Raw genomic sequence first — 22,424 nt, 5'->3', positions numbered from 1 at the left:
AGGAGAACAAAACATGCCTTATAAGGGTGTGGATATCTTTTCCTAGCATAACGCGTTTTGATGAGTGAGTGTGGGGGGTTTCGGCTATCATCTCTATCCTCAAAGGCAAAACCGTGAGGCCTTGTGTGCCAAAGCGGACAATATCGTGCTAGCAAGTGGTCTGGGATGTTACAGATGATATCAGAGCCGGAACCCAGATCGATGTGCCAACGAGGGCGCTGGGCTCCCTTAGGGGGTGGATTGTAAGGTCCCACATCGGTTGGGGAGGGGAACGAAGCATGCCTTATAAGTAGGGGTGTAATCGGCTCGGTTCGGTTCGGTTTTGGATCGAAAACCAACCGAACTGACCTGATCGGTTCTTCCAAGAGGCCAACCGTTCGGTTGGCTGCTGCTTGAGCAACCGAACCGAACCAACAGCAGTTTGGTTCGGTCGGTTTCTTCGGTTTTTTACACCTGCTTATCTGAATTTAAAATGCCATAAAATGAAATTTAAAACCTTCAATAAACTAGAATAACAAGAGTTTATCACATCCAAATCCAATACAAATTCAACTTAATTAAACATAAAACAAAAGACAATTAAAAATGTCTAGCAAAATAAAAACAATAAACACAAACAACAACAATAAACACAGTTTAACCGAAACATTCACTTTTAAACAAATAAAAACCAAACAGCCACCATGTTTAATCAGAATCTACACCAGACTCATCCTCATCTTCTCCGGTTGGTGCAATTTCTACAAAAATAAAACAAGAAAATCAATATAGATTATAAACATAATATAGATTATAAATTATAAACATAAACCATAAAGGGAACTACAAATTTCTTTTTTGCATACCTAACTCAAGTTTCTCAAACTCTTCAATAAGCTCCTCAAAATCAGTTGTCATTGGAGAAGCACGAAGCCAATTTTGTGTGCATATCAATGCCTCAACTGTCTTTGGAGTTAAAGAACTCCTATAGTTGTTAAGCACTCTTCCACCAGTGCTAAAAGCTGATTCTGAAGCAACAGTTGAGACCGGCATTGCTAAGACATCTCTAGCTATTTGGGATAAGATAGGATACTTGCTAGAATTTACCTTCCACCAATTCAATATGTCAAAAGTATTTTGATCACGAGGCTTCTCTAAACCATCCATCAAATACAAATCCACCTCATTCTTGTTGATGATCTCATGAAAATGAACCTCCTTGAAAAAATCACCAGCCATGTTGCCATCAGGTACTCCCACATCTGATGCACCATCCATTATTGCTGAAGTAAATGATCTACCCCCATTATTTGCACTCACATAGCAATCAAACATATTGGAGAATGTCTCTTTCACTTTTGCACCCAAAAAATCAGCATCATTCTTATCATATAGCTTTTCAAAGCTAAAGTTCACAAACTTCAACTTGTATCTAGGATCAAGAACCACAACAACAAAAATCATCATATTGATATTTTTTATGTTACCCCAGTACTTGTCATACTTAAGCTTCATCCTCTCAGCCATACTCCCAAGTAATGGATCTCGACTACCACAAGAAGCCTTGAACACTCGCAAAATCTTACAAAACTCATGAAAATATTGAGAAGAAGTCACAAGCAAACTACCAGACACACTCTTTGTAACATCATGAAAAATTTTCAAGAATTCCATAAAGTGTTTTGCATTGTCCCAATCAATATTCCTCGGAATACCACCTTGCATTAGAGCATATTCTGTATCTCTCTCCCCTAGCCTCTTGAACGCCTTTTGAAACTTCAAACCACTTTCAAGCATAGTGTATGTAGAGTTTTATCTAGTGGGAACATCGAGTTGAACAGTACACTTGTCTTGTATCCTAGCTTCCTTTATGAAATTTTTGAACCTATTCATGCGACTAGGGAAGCACGCACATATCTAATAGTATTTCTTATCTTACTAATAGATTCATGCATCTCTTTCAGACCATCATTAACAACAAGATTAAGAATATGTGCACAACACCTAACATGCAAATGTTCTCCTTTCAAAGGATATAAATTCCAATCCTCCATTCTAGTTCTTAGATAAGATATTGCAGTATCATTAGAACTAGCAGTATCAACAGTAATTGTGAACACTCTAGATATCCCCCACCCCAAAAGATATCTCTCAATTTTTCTACCAATTGTTTCTTCCTTGTGGTTTTTAATAAGACAAAAATTGATAATCCTCTTTTGCAATTTCCAATCATGATCAATGTAATGAGCAGTGAGACATATATAATTCAGATTTTGCACAGAAGTCCAACAATCAGTAGTTAAATAAACAGATTGATTCGGTTGTTTGAACACAGTTTTCAACCTATTCTTCTCACTAATATAAAGATTCCAACAATCCTTAGCAACAGTAATCCTTCCTGGAAGTGGAAATCTAGGTTGCACTATACTCATATAGAATCTGAATTCCTCCCCCTCAACAAACTTGAACGGTAGCTCATCAACAATTATCATCCTAGCAAGGGCTTTTTTACACATTTCAGCATCAAAAGTAACTGCAGTAAATACCCCTTCACCCTCTTTTTTTGTTGGAAGGTAAGGATTGTTTGACTAGGGTCACCCGAGTCCCTAGGAAAATTTTTACATTGATTCAACAAATAATAACGCATATTAGTTGTACCATTTCTATGAGAGTCACATGCATATGATGCACCACACCAATTACATTTAGCCCTAGGATGTGATGGTTTGGACTTAGGATCCTTTGTAAAGTGTTCCCAAGTCCAGGATCTAGGTCTAGAAGGTTTTCTGTTACCTTTATTGGCTTCATCCTTGCCATCCTCTTCATCAGTGTCCACATTGCTTGGAGCTGGATTTGTAGGAGTTGCTCCCGAAGTTGCACCCACATTAGTCATATCAACCTTCCTTTTCTTTGATCTAGGGTGGGGCGGGGGTTTGGTAAGCGCACCGCTGTCCGTTGAGGAACGTACCACAGACTCGACATTTTCACCCCCAACTTCAGGCGTCCGTTCATTGGGCACCTCATTGCTTGTTGGCTGCATACATATAAACAGAACAATGAAAAAGTAGCATTTTTAACTCATGAACAGAACCAACAGTTTTGTTTCCATCAACAAAATCACAACAGCTCATAAGCAGCCAATCAACAATTAGTTATATATTAACAAAGAAATTAAATTTGGTTGATATCAATACCTTCCACCAATAAAATAAACAACCTCTATATAAAATAAACCAATATCTTCCACCAATGAATCCACTTGACAAAAGTGCAGAGTTAAAGAAGCAGAAAAGTACTGCTAGATGAAGCAGAAAAGTGAACAAAAAATAGACCTTTGGTAAGACAGAACAGAGATGCAGAGATATCCATCACAAATAAAAAGTGATAAATAAATGTCATTAGATTTTCTCATTTTTGCATTTCTTAACCTAGATTCAAAAGCGAATTGCAAAATGATTTTCTACACAAAAATCCACACATATTGCCAAATATGAATACTAACATCCCTTTTATTTCTAAAAGTTATCTTTACATTATATATCCATTAAAAATCTAGCCTCTAGGACTTGATTAATCATTTCACTCAAGAAGTTTTCATCTAATTTTGGTGCTTGATTAGATGGGAGTAATTAATACATTTTAATGTCTTATACCCTTTTGCTAGGAAATTCATCCATTGAAATTATTGGGTTTTGATTATACATCATCTGGGAAGAATTTGTAAGAACATGTAGCCTCTCTGAACTTCTTGCCATATTCTGTACCATTAAGGCCCTCTCATAAGTAGCCAATCAACAATTAGTTATATATTAACAAAGAAATTAAATTTGGTTGATATCAATACCTTCCACCAATAAAATAAACAACCTCTATATAAAATAAACCAATATTTTCTACCAATGAATCCACTTGACAAAAATGCAGAGTTAAAGAAGCAGAAAAGTACTGCTAGATGAAGCAGAAAAGTGAACAAAAAATAGACCTTTGGTAAGACAGAACAGAGATGCAGAGATATCCATCACAAATAAAAAGTGATAAATAAATGTCATAAGATTTTTAAAATAGATTCATTCTCTTTTAAGTGATATCTAAACTGCCAATATTTTATGTGTGCTAATTGATAACCATTCCAATAAAGTATTGTTAGATAATAGAAATTAGAAAGGCTTATGCACATCATATGCCTAAAAGTACAAACCTAAAACAAGTTTTAAGCACTACTGTTAACACAATCGAACTATTTTAGTTATTCATCATGCATCACTGTCATATCACTTAATAGTACTGGCAAAGTCATAAAATAGTTGACCAATATTCGCAAAGATATCATGGTCTCTTTTCAGCATCTTTAAGTAACATTTCAGTAATATACTAAAACTCAATATTTACTTTATCATGTAAAAGGCAACATGAAAAGGCAGTTCACCACATGGTTAGCAGCTTAATCAAACAAATGATAAATGAAGGAATCACCTGCAACTTATGGTTATCACCAAGAATAAGAGGTTGCTGATTCACCCCCAAAAATAAGACACATTCAACACAGCAACAGTTTCTCAAATCTAACAACTCCATAACTTTATTTTTTCTGTTCATTAACTCTGTATATTTTTAAATAACTCTTCTAAATCACTAAACATACAATCAGAAACTCACATAACAAAACAAATAAGCCAATGATCAGTATCACAAGAACAAGAAAGAGCAATCAAAGAGGCTCACTAATAGTTAACAAAAACAACACAGCAACATTAACTAAAAAACAAATCACTAAACATTTGTATATTTTCAACACAGCAACATTTTCTCATATCTAACAACTCCAGAACTTCATTTTTTCTGTTCATTAACTCTGTATATTTTTAAATAAGTCTTCCAAATCACTACACATACAATCAAAAACTCACATAACAGTACAAATATCACTAAAAATCCCACTAAAATCAAGTACCAATATCACTAAAAATATTGCAGACTAGAATTTTGTTGACAATATATACATTAATTACATAATTACTGTAAAAAAAATTATAACCAAGGGTTGTTCGGCAGCTCGGCCTCTGGAGTCTTGCTCGGCGGCTGGACTGGTTGGACGTTGGAGTGCTGCTCGAGTGCTCGACTTTGGCTTTGTTGCTCGGCGACCCTGCGACGGAGACCCTGCGACGGCGACCCTTCGACGGCGATGATGAACGACCTCGAGGCTTCGAGCGACGATTGGTGAGTTCTCTGTCTCCCTCAGCCTCTCCTTCTCTCAAGTATGGAGCTCGGAGGTGGAACCGTGGAACCTTCGAAGAATGGGGGAGAGAGGTGAAGAAGAAAGGTGTGGGTGACTGGTAGAGGTGTGGGTGACTGGCAGACTGGGTAAGTGGGTAAAGGCTAGGTAGGGTTCGCGGCTGAAGAAGAAAGGGGAAGAACCGAAGAAGAAAGCTAGGTTATTTTTCTGAGTTTCCTTTTTATACCTAGGTTAACGGGGGCAACTTAGTAAAATCACACTCCACTGAACCCTCATTCTTCGGTTCGGTCCGGTTCGGTTCGGTTTAAGCAAGGGCAATCAAAAACCGAACCGAACCAATCGGTTTAGTTCGAAAAAAACAAAAAAACCGGTTTTTTCGGTTTTCCAATCGGTTGTTGTAAAATTCGGTTCAGTTCTGCGATAATTTTCGGTCCGGTTTGGTAACTTTCACCCCTACTTATAAGGGTGTGGATACCTCTCCCTAGCATGACGCGTTTTGACGAGTGAGTGTGGGGGGCTTCGGCTATCATCCCTATCCTCAAAGGCAAAACCGTGAGGCCTTGTGTGACAAAGCGGATAATATCGTGCTAGCGGGTGGTCTGGGCTGTTACATAAGTACTAACGTATCAAATGATTCAATCTTTTATTATTAGATGTGTATAAAAATAAATAAAAATAGCATTAGTTAGGATAATAAGTTATCTATAATCATTATTAAAATACTATTTATTACAGACGAATATTTTTGACAGATTTTATTCCACAAAAATATGGACAGATTTTGTGAGGGAATTTCTCTTGGAAATGAAAGAAAATGAATTAGCATAAATTACAGACACAAAAGAGAATCTATCGATAATTCTGTCGGAAAAAATTTTTTCGTGAGAAATAGTTACCAACGAAAAATTCATCTGTATTTAAATAATAAAAAATACTGTGTTTTTTTAAATTATTATAGATAGAAAATCTGTCTGTAATTTAAAATATTCCGTCGAAAAATATTAGATTAAACCTAATTCTATCCCACGAGTTAATACTCAAAATGACTCTCGAAATTTGACCACCGACTCAATTTGATCCTCCAATTTTTAATTGACCCAATTTATACCCTGAAATTTTAAGGCGTGGCTCATATTAGCCCTTCTGTTTAATTTCGTCACCAGAGTGATGACGTGGCACCCAAACCTCACCACATGCCTCTCCTTCTTCCTCTTACCATCGCCGTCACCACCTCCTCTCTACCAACACCCTCCCTCCCCCAACAAACAACAACATTCACAACCCACCAACACCCACACATTTCCACCGCCACTTATGGTCATTTCAGGAGCTTAAGAACCTGAGGCCTTAACTTTATTTCACCGCAGAATATTGTGAAAGATCTTATCTCAATAGTAAATAGAAACAAATGTAAGGATATTTATTTTGTTGATGAGTTCTTTTTCCCTGTTTTAACCTTATCTGAAGGAAGTCATCTTAACCTCATTTTTTCAACTGCTTTGCTATGTAAATGATTGAAGCTTTCCCAGTCAGACAAAAAAGTTAGTGGTTGAGTTTTTTCTAACTGGTTTTTACAGGAGATATGAATAATATATGAACAAACTTTTAAGTTTCATTCTACTAGGTCATTTTGATAAATTCTAGTATTGTATGTTAGGGATGAAATGCCAGTAATAAGCTTTGACCTTTGGAGATAGTAAAACCATTAAATAACATGAGTAATTTACATTATGTAAATTAAATGAAATGAAAACATTGACAAACGTGTATGCATGAACTTTTTAAGTCTTGCCAACTCATGTAAATGAGTAGCAACAACATGAAGGGAACTTCCATCATTTGTGCGTTATTCATGCATTAAAAAGGTACTTGACAACTTGAAATATTATGCTGTAAGAGCTCTTTTGAATGCTGTTGATCATCTGGGAACTGTCGCATACAAGTTAACTGATCTTCTAAATCAGCAAACATTAGATGTATCAACCATGGATTTGAGAGTCTCTACTGTAACTCAGGTAACTACAAGCTCTTTTGCAAAATTATGTTCAATTAGACCAAAGATCAATTGAAGTAACATATCTGGTGTCATGCCTCTTTCAAGATTTTGAAGTGAATGGTTTCATATTTGTGTTGTTAGTTTTACTTCTTTATTCATAAATATTGGATATTAATAGTTAAGAATTTGTGATGGTTGAAATACAGCTTATAAAGCTGAATCAACAGCCTAATGCAAAAGGTTCATATGTAGATGTTTTGGAGAGGTATGTCAAGGTATTGTTTATAAATGCTTCTATGGAAAACATATTGGTTTCATCTGTCCTGACATGCATTTCTGCATAGTTGTTGTCTTGACTTACATTTCATCATTTCTGATAACTCCGAGTGCATAGTTTTTTGCTGTCGTAATTTTTTTCATTTTTGGCAAGTAATTGATTTTCTTGTGTTATAGCAAACTGATGCTAAAACCATTCAGTTTAGAGAGAAAGTCTTAAAGAAGAGTGGGATCTAGAAAGATATATATGAGACCGATGAAAAGAAGGTTGCCGAAATGGTTAGAGAAGATCAAGTTGATATTTTGGTAGAACTTGCTGGTCATACTGCAAATAACAAATTGGGGATGATGGCATGTTGACCTGCAGGTGTTTTTCATATCTATATGGGACCGATTTAGATGTTTTTCACATCTATATATAAGCATAAAGAAAAGAATGTAGTATATTTTAATATAATTTTCATTTGGAAATATATTATTAATTATTGTACTTCTCTTTCACGATTTGTACGATCATCCAAAAAATATAATACAATTTTTTTGTTTATTTAACTAGTGAATTAGTAATCTTGGTTTTTCTGAGTTCAATTTAAACTCGTAATTTGAATACTACCAAAAAATTTGAATTTTATCCAGTAAAATTGTGTAGTTTAAATATGATTTTATCCAAAAAAATTTCATATAATATATTATTTATGAAAATAAGTTTTAATAGTGGTATATATGAAATTAGTAAAAATTTATAATTAAAAAATTGGTAATAATGATCAATTTAGCAACCGATTTTAGATTTTCAACTTAGATATTAGCAACCAATTATCTCAGTGAATTAGCGATAAAAAAGTTGGTCGCTATTCAGGGACTAATTTTCTCAGTGACCAATTTAACAACAAAAAAATTGGTCGCCATTTAGCGACTAATTTCATTAGTAACCGATTTAGTGACCAATATCGTTTGGTACTAGTTTGATAGCATTGGTGTAAATCGGTCGTTAACAGTTAGCGACCGAAGTTGGTCGCTATTTTCTAATTAGCAACCAAGATTTTAGTGACCACAAGAATTGGTCCCTAAATCGGTCACTATTCCAATAATTTCTTGTAGTGGAAGCTCTCCGAAAAATATTTGCTATTTTGTGATTCCTTGAGCATTTCAAAACTATTCTGTGAGGAAAGCCAATGGTAATGTGTCTAGGCATGGCAATTTCCCCAACGGATTGGATATCCGCAGGGAATTACTCGCTAGGGGACAGATTTGAGGACCTTTTGCTACTCGTGGGGATGGGAGATGAGGATCTTTTGTCGTCACTCTCACTCACTCCCTTTCATTCAAACCCTATCACAGTTTAGATTCTCTCCACGTCTCCTCCTACTATCGTCCGCCACCTTCCTCTCCCCTCGCCACCCTGCTCTCCCTTCTTATTGCTTCTCACTCTCACTCTAATGGTCACCGCAATGCCGTCGTCGCATGCCTGAGAAGAACGTCTCGTCGTGTGCTTGACACAACCAAGGAGAATTGTCGTGTTAGAGGCAAAATCGTTGCTGTCTTCGTCGCGTTAAAGGAGAATCATCTTCGTCGCCATCGTCAGCCTCTTCTCCTTTGTTCCTCCATTTTCGTTGCTCTACCAGTAGGGAGTCCTCTTCTTCTACTTCAGTTTCATTTATTTTTCCATGAGTAAACTTTTATGATTATGAATTTCTGACTCCCAAGTTTTCTCAATTCTTAGGTAATCTTCTTTCTGAGTCAATTTTTATGGTTTCATTTTGTTGATTGTTGATGTAAATATAATTGTATGGAATATAGATTCTGAATTTTATTATTGATTGTTGATGTAAATGTAATTGTGTGGTACCTTATTAATTTTATTGTTACTTATGTAAGTTTGTGTTTAATTGTTGTTGATTGGTGATTATAATTTATTAACTATTGAGGATCATCTTTCTTTTTTTTTTTCAAAAATTCATGGATATCCGCAGAGACCTAGATCCCTAGCGGATACAGGGTCCCCATTATCCATCGCGAGAATGGACAAAGACAGATTATGGAGGCAGGGTGGGGGCAAGGATGCGAGGGGGAGGACAGGGGGCAGGGGTATGTCCCTGCCCATGGAGACCCGTTGCCATCCCTAAATGTGTCTAATACCATTGAACATAGAAAATTCTCGATGGAATTGAGTTGTTTCCGTATGGAAGACTATCAATGAAAGCACCAGTGTTAAAATTTCCTCTTCGAATGAGGGAAAGAAATTCTAAAATTGAACTAGGTTTAATATCAATTCATGGAACTTTCTATGATGAAAGAATATTTTAATCCTTAAAGGACAAGGATGCATAATGAAATAGGCAATTATTTCTGGGATCACTTATAAACATGGATTTTTATCATAAGAACCAATCCAGTCACCACTTGCACTTGGCGACTGTGCTTCAATGCCGTCAACGACAGCAGTGCTGTTGGCAAAGATTTCTTCATGACGACTTCATTGACTTTTCCAATTTCCAACGAGAAAAAGGACAACACCTTTGAGAAGTTCAGATTTTTTATTTTAATAAATAAAATAATTTTAATAATTACTGAAATAAATAATTTAAAAAATGTTTACCGAAATAAATACCCCTTTCTTATCTCGTTTACATTGTAAATGAGATAATTTTTCATGTATCTCATTTACAGTATAAACGAGATGTATGTATATATAAATAATTAAATATAATTTTTGAAAATAATAAAAAATATTAATAATTTAAATTGGACCAAACTCTTAAAAATGAGACGTTTTAAATAATAGGGAAGATGGACGATTTTAAATAATAGGAAAGATAAACAGTGCATTTTAAATAATAGGGAAGATAGACTGTCTATTTAAAATAAGCATGTTAACACGTTTACTTTTTCTAACCGTTGAAATAAGTAGTGATAGCATACATAAGTGCACCGTTAAACTGCCCACTATTAACACGATTATTTTTTTCCAACTACTCATTATTAATACTATTGGTTATTCCATTCACTTAAAACTTTAACTAATATTCTTATTATATTGTTAGAAATAAAAAACTAAAAGCCTTTTATTGAAAAAATATTTTTAAAATTCTAATGATAATAATTAATAAATTAAACATACATAGGTTTACTTTGTTTATAAATTTTTTTTATATTTTTATCTCTTTTCCAATAATTTTTTTGTACAAAAATAAATCGAAATAATTAAAATTAATATTTGCATTATTGTTTGTGTCTATTTTTTATATATTTTTATAATATAAAAATATTTTGTTTTATCTTTTCTTAATTTAAAAACAATTTGAAAGTAGTTGAGTAGAATTTATGGTAGAATAGAAGTGGGGGATATAGAAATGGAAGAAGAGGTTGAGAATGGAATGTAATTTTTAAGGATGAATGAAGTGTTAATGTATTGGAAAGTTTTCTAATGATCCAGGCCACTTTTCTGGAACTCTGATGATCCATGTACGGTTAGGTTACAGGTTTATTTTTGTCGTGTAGCATATTGTGAAATATCTCGAATGTCCCTGGAATAAAGTGAAAATTGACCATAGGGGCAGTGATCCGTGATCAGCTTAAAGCAAAAATGAAGCCAAGTTGCAGCTCAGCCAGCTGGATGAAGACTTGTATCCATTGGGCTAGTAAGAGCAAAATTGACTGAATTTGGACATCTATTAAATTTTTGAAGGGTTTTTTTATTATGGGTTGTTTTGTCACTGTTGGCATTGTTGGAATAATGATGGTGTTGGTGATGCTGTAAAGCCCTAGTGCCCTAATGTGACGATGAGCACCCACCCGTCCAAGCTTGGGTGCTGTCCTTAACCCTCATCGTGTTTGTTCTGTGTGTATGTTTTTCGTTTTACTATTTCCTTCAAGATTTGTCACATTTATAACGGCGGTGGCTGGGATCGCAGGCAATAGGTATCGTATCGGAGAGCTTGTTCATCGCTATAGCTGGAACGTACCTTTTGGCACCGAAGCTCGTCAGTCACGTTAATAACGCGTGAAGGTCGTCGCAGTCTGTCATTGGTAGTCGTTGAGGTCTCATTGCTTCAAGCGTCAATTCAGGTGGTTATCTCCCTTTGCCATGTGTAGGTCATCAGTAAGGTGAGCTTCATTCGACCAAGTTTTTTTTATTTTCTCCTGCGTGTTGATTTTGTTTTTGAAAGTTTAATTTGTTGCTGAAATAATGATTTCTCATAGTAGAATTCGATAATGCTATTGTGGTTGAAAATTATCATAAGTTACTGTTGTTGTTGAAAATTATAATGATTTGTGATTGTCAGTTTGATTCAGTTTGTAGCTAAACATATGACTGAGCAAATGCTTTGTTGATGGAAAAACTTGATCGCATTGCATTTGTTGCTTAATGTGATCACCAAATGTTGAGATTGTTACTGTAAATAATCAATTAGCCAAATTCTTTAATGTTGTAAATGCTTTGTTTGGTATTTCGTTAGAATTTGGTAAAGCTCAAAATTCGTCATATGATGGCATAGACTTGTGCTTTGAGATAATCATGTAAATCTGATTTAGGCATTTTCACCTAAGTAAAATAACCCCATTCTAAGTTTGCCTGATTCCCCTAAAGTCATGTTCAAAACCTGAATACCCCCTTTTTTAGAAATATATAAATCGTCCCAGGGTCTTGTAGTTTATGTAATACGTTAACCACTGCACTGTAGAATGATTTATGAAAGAATGGCTTGTGAGCAGTAACACGTAAATCGTTCGAGGGTGGCCAACTTGAGTATTTTGTTAGTAAATCATTCCAGGGTAGATTGTTTTATGTATGCCAAGACTAAACCACAACCGCCTGGCACGATTTACTTTTATCTCCTAACTTTTAACATGGTGTTACGGTTTATGCTTAATTTGGCACACCCCATCGGTACCCAGCCACCATTTACTCTCAAGTTAATAAAGTTTAAGACCCAAAACAATTGATCAAGAGTACAAGTCTATAAATACAAGAGAATGGTGTACGTGGCTCAAACGTAAAATTTATTGAGTCTGGAAGAGATTTCAGAGAGGTGTAATTTGAAGTATTATATACATCTATAACACATTGTTGAGATAGGCCATTTTAAAATGATAAAAGCGCTTTGATTGATATTTTTTTTAAAAAGTACGAGTATATTGATTTTTCAATTTAAAATGACTGATTTTAAAACGTTAATTTCGTTGAAACTGAACAAACAAAAATAATCATATGAATACAATAATACGACTACGTTTATTGTTATCAAAATTAATTAAAATTTTAACTTATATTATATCTATTTAAATTTTAACTTAAAAAATAAAAATATATCTTTCTATAATTTGAATTATTAATTTCATTAGGAAGAACAACTTAAATAAAAAAAAGAGTACTAAATTTTAATACATAAATTTAAATTAATTTTTTAAACAATTCAAAACATAGAATTTGTGAGTACTTTTTTATTTAATTTAGTTTTCCTAATTAAATCCTTAAATTGAAATAAAAATATGTACTTTTATTTTTAAGTTAAAATTTAAATAGATATAATTTAAATTAAAATTTGAATTAAATTTGATATCCGTAAACGTAGTTGTGTTATTGTATTCATATGATTGATTTTGTTGCCAAGGAGTTATAGTTTAACTGGCATAGTCTCTCAATAATCACTTAAGAAGTTGCGAATTCAGTAATTATAACCTGAAAAATGAACGTACTCATATCAACTTTAAAAAAATTATGAATAGTAGTGCTCTTATAATTTTAAGCTTTATAAATTTAAATATGGCATATGTCAACAAAAGATATAGATGTATATAATGCTTCAGGGGATAAGGTTTTGAGACGGTGAATGTGAGTGTTGTCACTGTGTGTCCGTTAAATTTGTTATGTCCGAAATTCATGGTTCTCTGTAATTACATTTATGTGTCTTGCAGTGAATAATGGCATCGACTAGTAGGCTTGGCAAGTGTATGTGGGATGAGCCGCTTGGGAATTACTGGATGGATGGAAATGTTTGTGTTCCGAATCAACAGGTACGATGCGTATACCTTGCGATTCTGATGTCTAGGGTGCGAGTTGATTTAAAGTAGAGGGGTATGTGCTCTTACATTTGTTGTTGCAGTTATTAGGGATTGTTAAGCATGTCGTGTTTGGAATTTGTTAAATGAGTTTAGGCAGACTGATAATGGAGTTGGTAGTATTGGTATTAGGTATGAGGATTACATCGTGATTGCTTTTATTTGTTGTGCTGAGGATAATGCCCGGATCTGATATGTAGAAGAAAAGAACGATTGGTGTTTTTTATTAAGTAGGCTGGAGCTGTAGTATTCGAACGAGTTGGAAAACGTAGGGACGGACGATTGCTTTAGGTTCAGGGGGTTAAAATTTTAACAAAATTGAGGAGAGTATATTTTTAAAACTTTTGGGATCCCGTTGAATATTTTTATTTTTCTCCACATTATGAAATATATATTCATTTTTGTGTGAAAATATTTAGTTTATCTATTTTTTAACTTTTGAATTACAAAAATATATTTTACTTTCATTTGTTAAAATGAGCATCGAAAAAAATAGACGTTATTAGAGAATTGGACAAAATATTTTTCATTGGCCATACATTAAAATTAGAGTCCCGCTAGGGAGACAATGAAATATGTATACAATGTCTACAATGAGCTCTTTATTAGGCCCAATTGAAATTACAGGATAAAATTAACCCTAATCCTATTATGGCTGTTTACTTTAACACACCACCAAATTTCTGCTATTTCTACTTTTTTTCCAAATCTCCAATCCCTTTTGTTTCGCCGTTTCTCCTCCCCCACCAAAACCCTCCCAATTCGTTGCAGAGACTCGTGATGGCGATAGAATCCTGAACCTCTGCAACCTACAACCGAGTAAGGTCACAGCTGAAAGCAAGCAACTTCTTCGTTGTCCTCAAGTATGGCACCGTCGCGAACATCCGGCCATCGCTGCAACCGAGCCGCTGGGTGAGACGCCGTCGACCAGAACTGCCGCCAGGGAGATCTCAACGCCAAACCGAGCATCTGCAGAGTACTCGGTGCGCGGGCCCCGTTGTCTCCGAGCAGCGGAGCAGCCGAACTTGAAGAAATAGCCGCTTGCTAGTCAACGGTTTACCAGAAACACAATGAACATCATCACCGAAAGAATTCTAACCATCTAAGGTAAGTGGGTGAAGTTGTTCATTTTTTGATCGGTAATCGTTGTTGCATATTTGATTGTAGATAGATTTTGTTGATAAAATGCGTGATTAACCATGGTGAAATAGCAGCAGGAGCCATTTTGATTACTTTTAGAATTAGTGTGATAGTATTAAAATTCAATTTTTCAAAAAGTTGTTCATGTTTACCGTAAATTCACTTGGGGAAATTGATCAAGCATTGATGAGAAGTGGAAAAAGTACAACTGTGAATGATATAGAGAATTATGTATTGGATCTTTTTGCAGGTTCACCAAAGTTTTTGCATTATTTTTCATCTTTAGCATAGAAACTGAAAAGGGATAAGAGTGTTTGATGCAAAATTTTTTTATTCGTTTTTTATGTTGGCTTGGTTTTAGCAATTGGGGATGCCATTTACAAAATTTTAGTTTTCTTACACCATTGACATTAAATTAAAATTAATGTGGCTCACCTTTTAACTCACTTTGGATGAACATTCATGTGTGATCTTATTACATGACGACTTTGTTATAAATTTTTCTAATGGATTTCTATCAATTGTCGACCTTTTTTATAAAACAGGTTGAATGTTTAAGATCAATTAGTCCATAAAATAATTGAGTGATCGTCTTTGAATTTTTTATGTCACTATATATATTATGAGATCATTTTTTATTGTTAAATGCTCCTGGAATTGATTTTGAGAGCATCTTGGATTGTTGCTGGAATTGAGGGTAGAATGAGAGTCGAGTGTTAGAAACGATGGGATTTTATTTTATTTCTTTTCCCTTAATTAATTAGTACTTGCATATATCGTTGTTGCATTGGTATTAGATGTATTTTTTTGTATTTGCTACTAACTCGATGTACACATGATGAGATCAATTACATGTCAAATGGTTAGTTTTCCAGACAATTGGATGGTCATTTTTCATAATGGAGATTGCTATTTTGATTTGATTGTAGTGACAGCACCTTTTTAAAAGGTAATGCTAAAAAAGTCTCTGTTTTCTATATGGTGCTGAAAAGCAGGTTCTAGTCTTAGATATTCAGTCCTGACGTTTACTGAAACGGATGGTTACTTTAATTCATTTTGTGGTGGTTATTTTTTGCTGTAGCCATTGTTGTTTGGTGATAACATGTTGTTGTGCTGTGTGATTCGATTCTTATTTACCTTGCTTATTGTTGTGTTTATAATTGGTTAATTTGGTCTCTAAATCCAGTTAAATTCTTGCTGAAGATTTCCTTTCTCTACATGGGGCTGCTATTTTTTTATTAGCAGCTGGAATGAATACAATTTTTATGTCTCATGTTGTTTTAATCTTTCTTACTTGATTATAAATTGAAAAGAATATTCACTTGGATTGCAGAGAATCTATTGAGTGAGTATTTATTCACGGCGATCCAATCATACATTCTCCTATAGTCCAAGCTATAAATTAGATGGGTAAAAAAGAAGTGAGATCACCATTCACGGCTCCGAGCACGAGGACGTTGAAATAACGTACAGAAGGATTGCCAAAAGGGAGAAAGTTCAAAGGAAGAAAAAATTAGCATACTTAAGATAACGTACTTGATAAGATTTGAATATTTACCTTATTTACTAGTTAGCGTCTTGGGAATTTATTTATGACACATTGGGATGACATTTTTGTGGTGGATCCCTTTTTTTTTAGAACTTATGTGAATTTGTTGGTGTAAAAGAATTTAAGCATGACACTAACGAGTGAGTCGAAAATAACCATCTATTTTTCTTATGAAAGTAACCATCTAGATACATGGTGAACCGAACATCCAGTATACTATTTCTTAGTACAGGGATATCTCTTTTGTATTTCAAGTTGACATTACTTGAATCTGATAAGTGTTGACTTCATTATCACTGTTCTTAAACCAATATACTATAATTTGTTTTGAGTACCTGCTACAGTTTACAAGGGTTGAATACCCGAAAACAACCATCCACATATACAGTTACAGTAAACATCTGATTTCATACATAAATGAACATCCAACACATATAAGTAAAGATAAACATGTAACTAATATCTAAAGCGACTAGCTGCACACCGAATGAAATTAATCAAGCTCCTTATACAACAAAGCATTGGAACTTATCTAGATTAAATTAGTTCATTGAAATTAATCAAGTCTAATTTCTTGCAACAATTGCAAATACACCGTTGCTAACAACAAAAGCATCACACTTGGCATTAGCGTCTTTGAAAAATATCATATTTATCTACAATTGCTGACAAATGAATAATTATTGAAATCCTATATCCATGAAGAAAAATATTAAAGGTACTCGAAACCATTTCCAACAGATTCTAACTGCTGTCGAATGAGCTTAACAAAGACATGCAGCTACCAGCTTATTGGTGCTCATGCCGGCAAACCGGAACACCAAATTTCATATTTCGAGAGGTCTCCAAAGGAACCACCTGCTAAACAACACAAAAAGATGACAACAATTATTAATTAACTACTTGCATAGTAATGTACTAAATAATCGTGCAAGGTCGGATTAATTTAATCATGTACTAGAGCGACATTTAATTTATTCTCTATCTAGTTTATTCATCATATAAATATAGTTAATCTAAATATGCAGGATAAATATTTAGTCAACCATGAATTCATATCTGCTGAATATTTAACAATTATTTTTACAAAGAGTCTAAATAACCACATCTCCATTAGCTAGATTTTATATTATATACTTCACTAATACGGTTCCAGTGGAGCTTTGGAATCATTATCACACGCAAATTCTACACATATCAAATGTACATGACATTGAATTATCACATGCGAATTCTTCGTCCATATAATCATAAAAAGAATTTAATAAAACCATAGAAGTGGTTGCATGTGGAGTGCTTCTGTTGCATCTACTGAAACATTTAACATAAAAAAGAGCCCCCTACTTTCACTAAGTGGAATAAATAAAAATCATAAACAAATAACCATCCGCTATGCATGCCTCCACATAAATTGCTTACCTTGTTGGATTCCTCACCCTCTTCTACGCAATGGTTGGGATCATTGTTATGTGAATTTGATGAATTTTCATTACTGACGGCCAATAGAACACCACATAGCGGTTGAATGAAATTCAACTCCATTTATTCTCTTCCAAGGCGTGATGGACGTCTCAAGCATGACTCCACTTGTAATCCCTCTAACTTGCGAATGCCGACGTCGCAAGGAAGACGCAAGCCAGCTGCGACGGAATGCCTAAAGATAACAAAATTTAAGATAAATACTGGCCAAACATAGGAATTAAATAAAAAGTTTCATTCAGGCATTTCATCGAGCATATGGTGTGCACAATATGTAAACAGGGACTTTACACTAAATTTAAGCAGCAATCAATCTAGAAAAATCAGCCATCAAACATTTTAGAATCCAAAAAGTATCAATCCATTAATCTAAGCCTAATCTAAACACTAAAAGCAGAATTAAAAATTAGTTAACATAAATAAACGAAAGAACATGAAAAGGAGGAAGCATGGAACCTACATTAGTGAAAGGGGAAGAATGAAAAGAGAGGAGTAGTAGAGGCGGTGTTGCAGCGACACAGAACTCAGCCGTTGCTGAGTTGCACTGGAGTTTCTCACAGGTGGGCTTGATGCGATGCCGTCAGAACGCGCTGGACGACCAGAATGCGCTGTTGTGAGTTAACTGGTGCGGACTTCCGGTTACAAGACACGAGCCAGGGAGAAGATGCGTTATCACCGTTGACAAAAGGGGCTACGTTTTTTGTCTGTCTTTGCCCTTTAGAGAGAGATGTTCGTGGTTTTGGGTTTCATATAACCGAATCCTAATTTTTTGAAAAATCCAAATTATCAAATCTTTATAATTAATACTTGTACTCATAATTTAATTTTAATTTCAATTAAATCCCATTGTATGTATTGTACAATAAAACTATTGTCTCCTCATACTTTTCCTTAAAATTAAAGTGTAACGTGTATGTTAAGTTGTAACATAAAAATGTAAACTTAATCAAATTAATAATGAACAGAAACGTAGTCAGTGGAAGTATATAGTTGAAGTTGATACTGTTGAATTTACTACCATATTATTAACTATTAATACATGAATTTCGGTTATATAATTTAAAAAATAATTTAACCTTCAAGATTTTCATGTTATTTACTTTTAATATGCCCTGATATGTTATTTATTTCGGTTATTTTAATTAGAGTAAATGTTGCTAAATGAATGGCTTACAGTAGTAGGATAAGAATGTATTTTAGATCAGGCCAGTTGATAATTAATAATTTTTTTATTCGGTCAGGAGACAATGCTTGATCCAATAGTCGAGGCAGATGCCGACTTATCTAATTGGGAAGGGAGGGGGCTTCTGTGTTGCCTAATTTTTTGGGTTTGGATGGGTTGCAAGCCGAAGATGTCCTTGAAATGGAATTTTCTACACCTGAGGAGACAAGCGGCTTCTATAACAACTACAGCCGACTAAAGGGCTTTGCCTCACGACGAGGTAAGACGGTTAGAAACACTGCCGAGGAGATTGTGAGGTACACATTTGTTTGTAACCGACAAGGATTTTGAGAGAAAATGGTTGAAAAAGGTTGATCACATAAGGGAGCATAAGGTAGTTACCCGATGCGAATGTTTTGCCGAGATGAGGATTAAGAGGAAAGATGGCAGCGGGAAGTGGTATGTGTCATGTTTTGTCGAGGAGCATAATCACAAACTGGCATTTGGAAAGCTTGTGGATTATCTACGGTCACACAAGAAGATATCTAAGGTAGAAGTTGCTCAGCTAACAAGCATGAGGGAGATTGGAATCAGCATTTCGAAGATTTATGAGTCATTTGCAGCACAATTAGGGGGTTTTAACCTGGTAACATTTACGTAGCAAGATATGGATAACGAGGTGTGGAAGTAGAGAGGGCTCCAAGGTGGAGACATAAATGCAGCTATAAGGTACTTCAAAGGTCTGGCACCCATGGATGGGAAAAAGTTTTTGAGGTACAAGGTTGGGGCAGGGCAACACCTGTGCAACTTGTTTTGGAGCGATGGTCGTTGTCAGGAAGATTATTTGTTGTTCAGCGATGTCCTGGCATTCGATGCAACGTACGATCGTAACAAGTATAACCTACCCATTGTTGTCTTCTCTGGAGTAAATCACCACAACCAGACATGCGTTTTTGGTACAGCGATGGTTTCCTGCGAGTCACATGAGTCTTACATATGGGTTCTTGAGTAATTTTTGGAATACATGCAAGGAAAGGCACCACAATCTGTTATCACCGATGGGGACCCGGCCATATGGATATCGATTCAGTCCGTTTTAACTTATGCGCATCATCGGTTATGCGCTTGGCATCTTCTGAGAAACGCGACGTTTAACATATGCGACCCAAGATTCACACAATTCTTTAAACACTGCATGTTGGCTGATATGGAAACTGATGAGTTTGAAACGCATTGGGAGTCCATGGTCAACGACTGTGGTGTTGGCGACGTTGACTGGGTGAAGGACTTGTACAGTAAAAAGTATGCATGGGCATCAGCTGATATTCGAGGTAGATTTTTGGCCGGGGTACGGACTACTTCTAGGTGCGAGTTACTACACGCCAAACTTGGTAGGTTTGTTGAGAGCCGGTACGGTGTTTTGGAATTTGTTAGAAAATTTCAGATGTGTGTCAATTTTCTTCGTGACAAAGAGGACGAGCTGGAATTTTGCTCTTTGTATGGTACACCTGTATTACAGACCGATTTTGTTGAGTTGAAAAAGTCGGCGTGGATGAAGTTCACTCGTGAAATGTTTGCTAGATTTAGGGAAAGCTTGAAACGGTGCGTACGTGTTAGAATATGCGAAATCAATGACACAATGAACCTGCATGTGTATACTATCCAAAAGTGTTAGAGGTATGAGATGACTTGGCAGGTTTATAGGGAGCCTACTTCTAACATATTTAGTTGCATGTGCATGCGAATGGAGTCGTTTGGTATTCCATGTGTGCACATTGTGGCCATGTGTGTCTGGCTAGACTTAGGGGAAATTCCTGAAAGCATAGTTCTGCGCAGGTGGTCCAAGACAACTAAAATAGATATCGAAAATGAAAACATTGACCACCACACTGCTGACCAAAGCGTGACCTATAAAACAAGGTTAGGTGCGTTTTCGCAGCTATGCAAGCGGTTGGGCAAGGTGGCTTGCATGAGTGATAAGGACTTCAAGCTTTACTCGAAGAAACTTTTATCCGATGCTATTTTTCTTGAAATCAAGTATGGCCTTTGACTAGCAAATAGTATTCTCACACCGAAAATAGATAATGGAGTCAAAGACCCAATTCGTAATAGAACAAAAGGAACAGGTCGGTGCAGTCAAGCTGGGGTTCTGCTGCGAAGACCAAAAGAAAGTGTAGCACATGTGGGAAGCTCGAGCACTGGAGGACTCGCTGTCCTAATGAAGATACGCAACCTGCATCAACAAACGAGAAAGCCACTGTAGGGACACATAAACGCAAGCGATCAAAGGTTATTTTCTAAGTTAAACCTTCAATTACATATTATGCAACTTAGTACACTTAAACTAAAGCTATGATGTTAAATATATTTCGCCATTTAACTCTATCATATCAAGTTTCATGAGATATACCACTTGTTATTTCACATTTTTTGTTTTCACCTTGTATTCTCGTATTCGAAGTGAAAACCTCTATTTTTTCAATGTATTTCACAATGCATGTTATTGGTAGTCAGACACTTAAAAATTGAAACTGGCCTTGTACTAGTGGGAAGAACTGAAGTTCAAGTATTGAACTTATATTTTTTGGATCCATCATAATTTCTATGCTTCATTTTTACTTTCGATATGTAGGTTCGTTAGTACTGAACCTGAGGTATTGTGTGTGAAAACATCATGTTACATGTTGTAGATGCATTATTTTTATCATTTTCCAAATGATGGAAAATAGACAGAGACATCAGAACTTATAGGTGAGGGATGACTTAGTTTAACATGGGAATCTGTGTGATACTTTCACATAAAATCTACAATCTGTTATTGCATTATTCGTATTGGCTCTTTCATTCATTTAAGGATTTGGCATTTTCACTTTATATTGCATCTTTTGTACCTATCACTGAATCACTCATGTTATCTTTAAGGCTTTTAGGGTTATGTGTCTTTAAGTTTTTTTGTTCGATGATGTGTTTATGGTCTATTGAATTTTTCTTTGTCACTATACCTGATGTTAAAACATATTATTTATTTTTCGACATATGTCATTGCTTTTACTCTGTTGAAGAACTCATGCTTTTCACTTTCAAATTATTTTTCAAGGTTGACTTTGTCTTTGCTTAATGCAGACACAATATTAATGGTTTATTCAATGATGTATTGTATTGGACATATTAGTTAGTTACTTTTTCAAGTTGTTAGGTTTTCTTCATTTTGATTCCATTCCATGCATCGTCTGCGGTTTTGCTAATTGCATGTTGTTGGCGATACAAGGACAAAAAGGTGGCCGAGTGTTACTCATGGGTGAAAATTCGTCTCAGCCAACTTCCCAATTTCTCAAAAAAATTTCTCTTGCAGACCCTTGACAGTCATCCTGCTATGTGCGGTGCTTTGGTTCCATCCAAATTCAAGCCCTTTGCACTGCCAAGATTATATGTACCTGTAAACTGTTATCATGTATTGAACAAGGTTTAATTCAGTAGTATTGTATCCAGTAGAAGGATTTTATTGTTAATGACACGTGAAATGAAATTTCTGTAACCAACCATGTTC

The 22,424-nt window shown here is 35.2% G+C and overlaps 2 protein-coding genes and 1 pseudogene across 2 annotated transcripts; 2 read left to right on the top strand and 1 right to left on the bottom strand.

Annotated features, from left to right (window-relative positions):
- Window positions 1-687: 687 nt before the first annotated feature.
- On the bottom strand, window positions 688-3,746 carry LOC107458124 (zinc finger BED domain-containing protein RICESLEEPER 2-like; annotated as a pseudogene).
- A 15,555-nt stretch (window positions 3,747-19,301) lies between these two features.
- On the top strand, window positions 19,302-19,889 carry LOC107458123 (protein FAR-RED IMPAIRED RESPONSE 1-like). Its single transcript, XM_016076338.1, has 2 exons — window positions 19,302-19,523; window positions 19,569-19,889. The coding sequence occupies exons 1-2, from the start codon at window positions 19,302-19,304 to the stop codon at window positions 19,887-19,889; spliced, it is 543 nt and encodes a 180-aa protein (XP_015931824.1).
- A 12-nt stretch (window positions 19,890-19,901) lies between these two features.
- Window positions 19,902-20,927, top strand: LOC107458122 (protein FAR1-RELATED SEQUENCE 5-like). The gene is made up of 2 exons (XM_016076337.1): window positions 19,902-20,479; window positions 20,582-20,927. The coding sequence occupies exons 1-2, from the start codon at window positions 19,902-19,904 to the stop codon at window positions 20,925-20,927; spliced, it is 924 nt and encodes a 307-aa protein (XP_015931823.1).
- The last annotated feature ends 1,497 nt before the right edge of the window (window positions 20,928-22,424 follow it).

Source organism: Arachis duranensis, chromosome 7 (assembly GCF_000817695.3).
Source record: "Arachis duranensis cultivar V14167 chromosome 7, aradu.V14167.gnm2.J7QH, whole genome shotgun sequence".
Taxonomy (NCBI): Eukaryota; Viridiplantae; Streptophyta; class Magnoliopsida; order Fabales; family Fabaceae; genus Arachis; species Arachis duranensis.
The sequence above is the reverse complement of the archived record's forward strand: the minus strand, read 5'-3'. Positions and strand labels throughout refer to the sequence as shown.

Coding starts and splice junctions, on each gene's coding strand:
- LOC107458123 (XM_016076338.1), top strand. CDS start 19,302: ATGAGGATTAAGAGGAAAGATGGCAGCGGGAAGTGGTATGTGTCATGT. Junction 19,524..19,568: donor AATTAGGGGGTTTTAACCTG/GTAACATTTACG, acceptor GTGTGGAAGTAG/AGAGGGCTCCAAGGTGGAGA.
- LOC107458122 (XM_016076337.1), top strand. CDS start 19,902: ATGCAAGGAAAGGCACCACAATCTGTTATCACCGATGGGGACCCGGCC. Junction 20,480..20,581: donor TTTAGGGAAAGCTTGAAACG/GTGCGTACGTGT, acceptor GCAGGTTTATAG/GGAGCCTACTTCTAACATAT.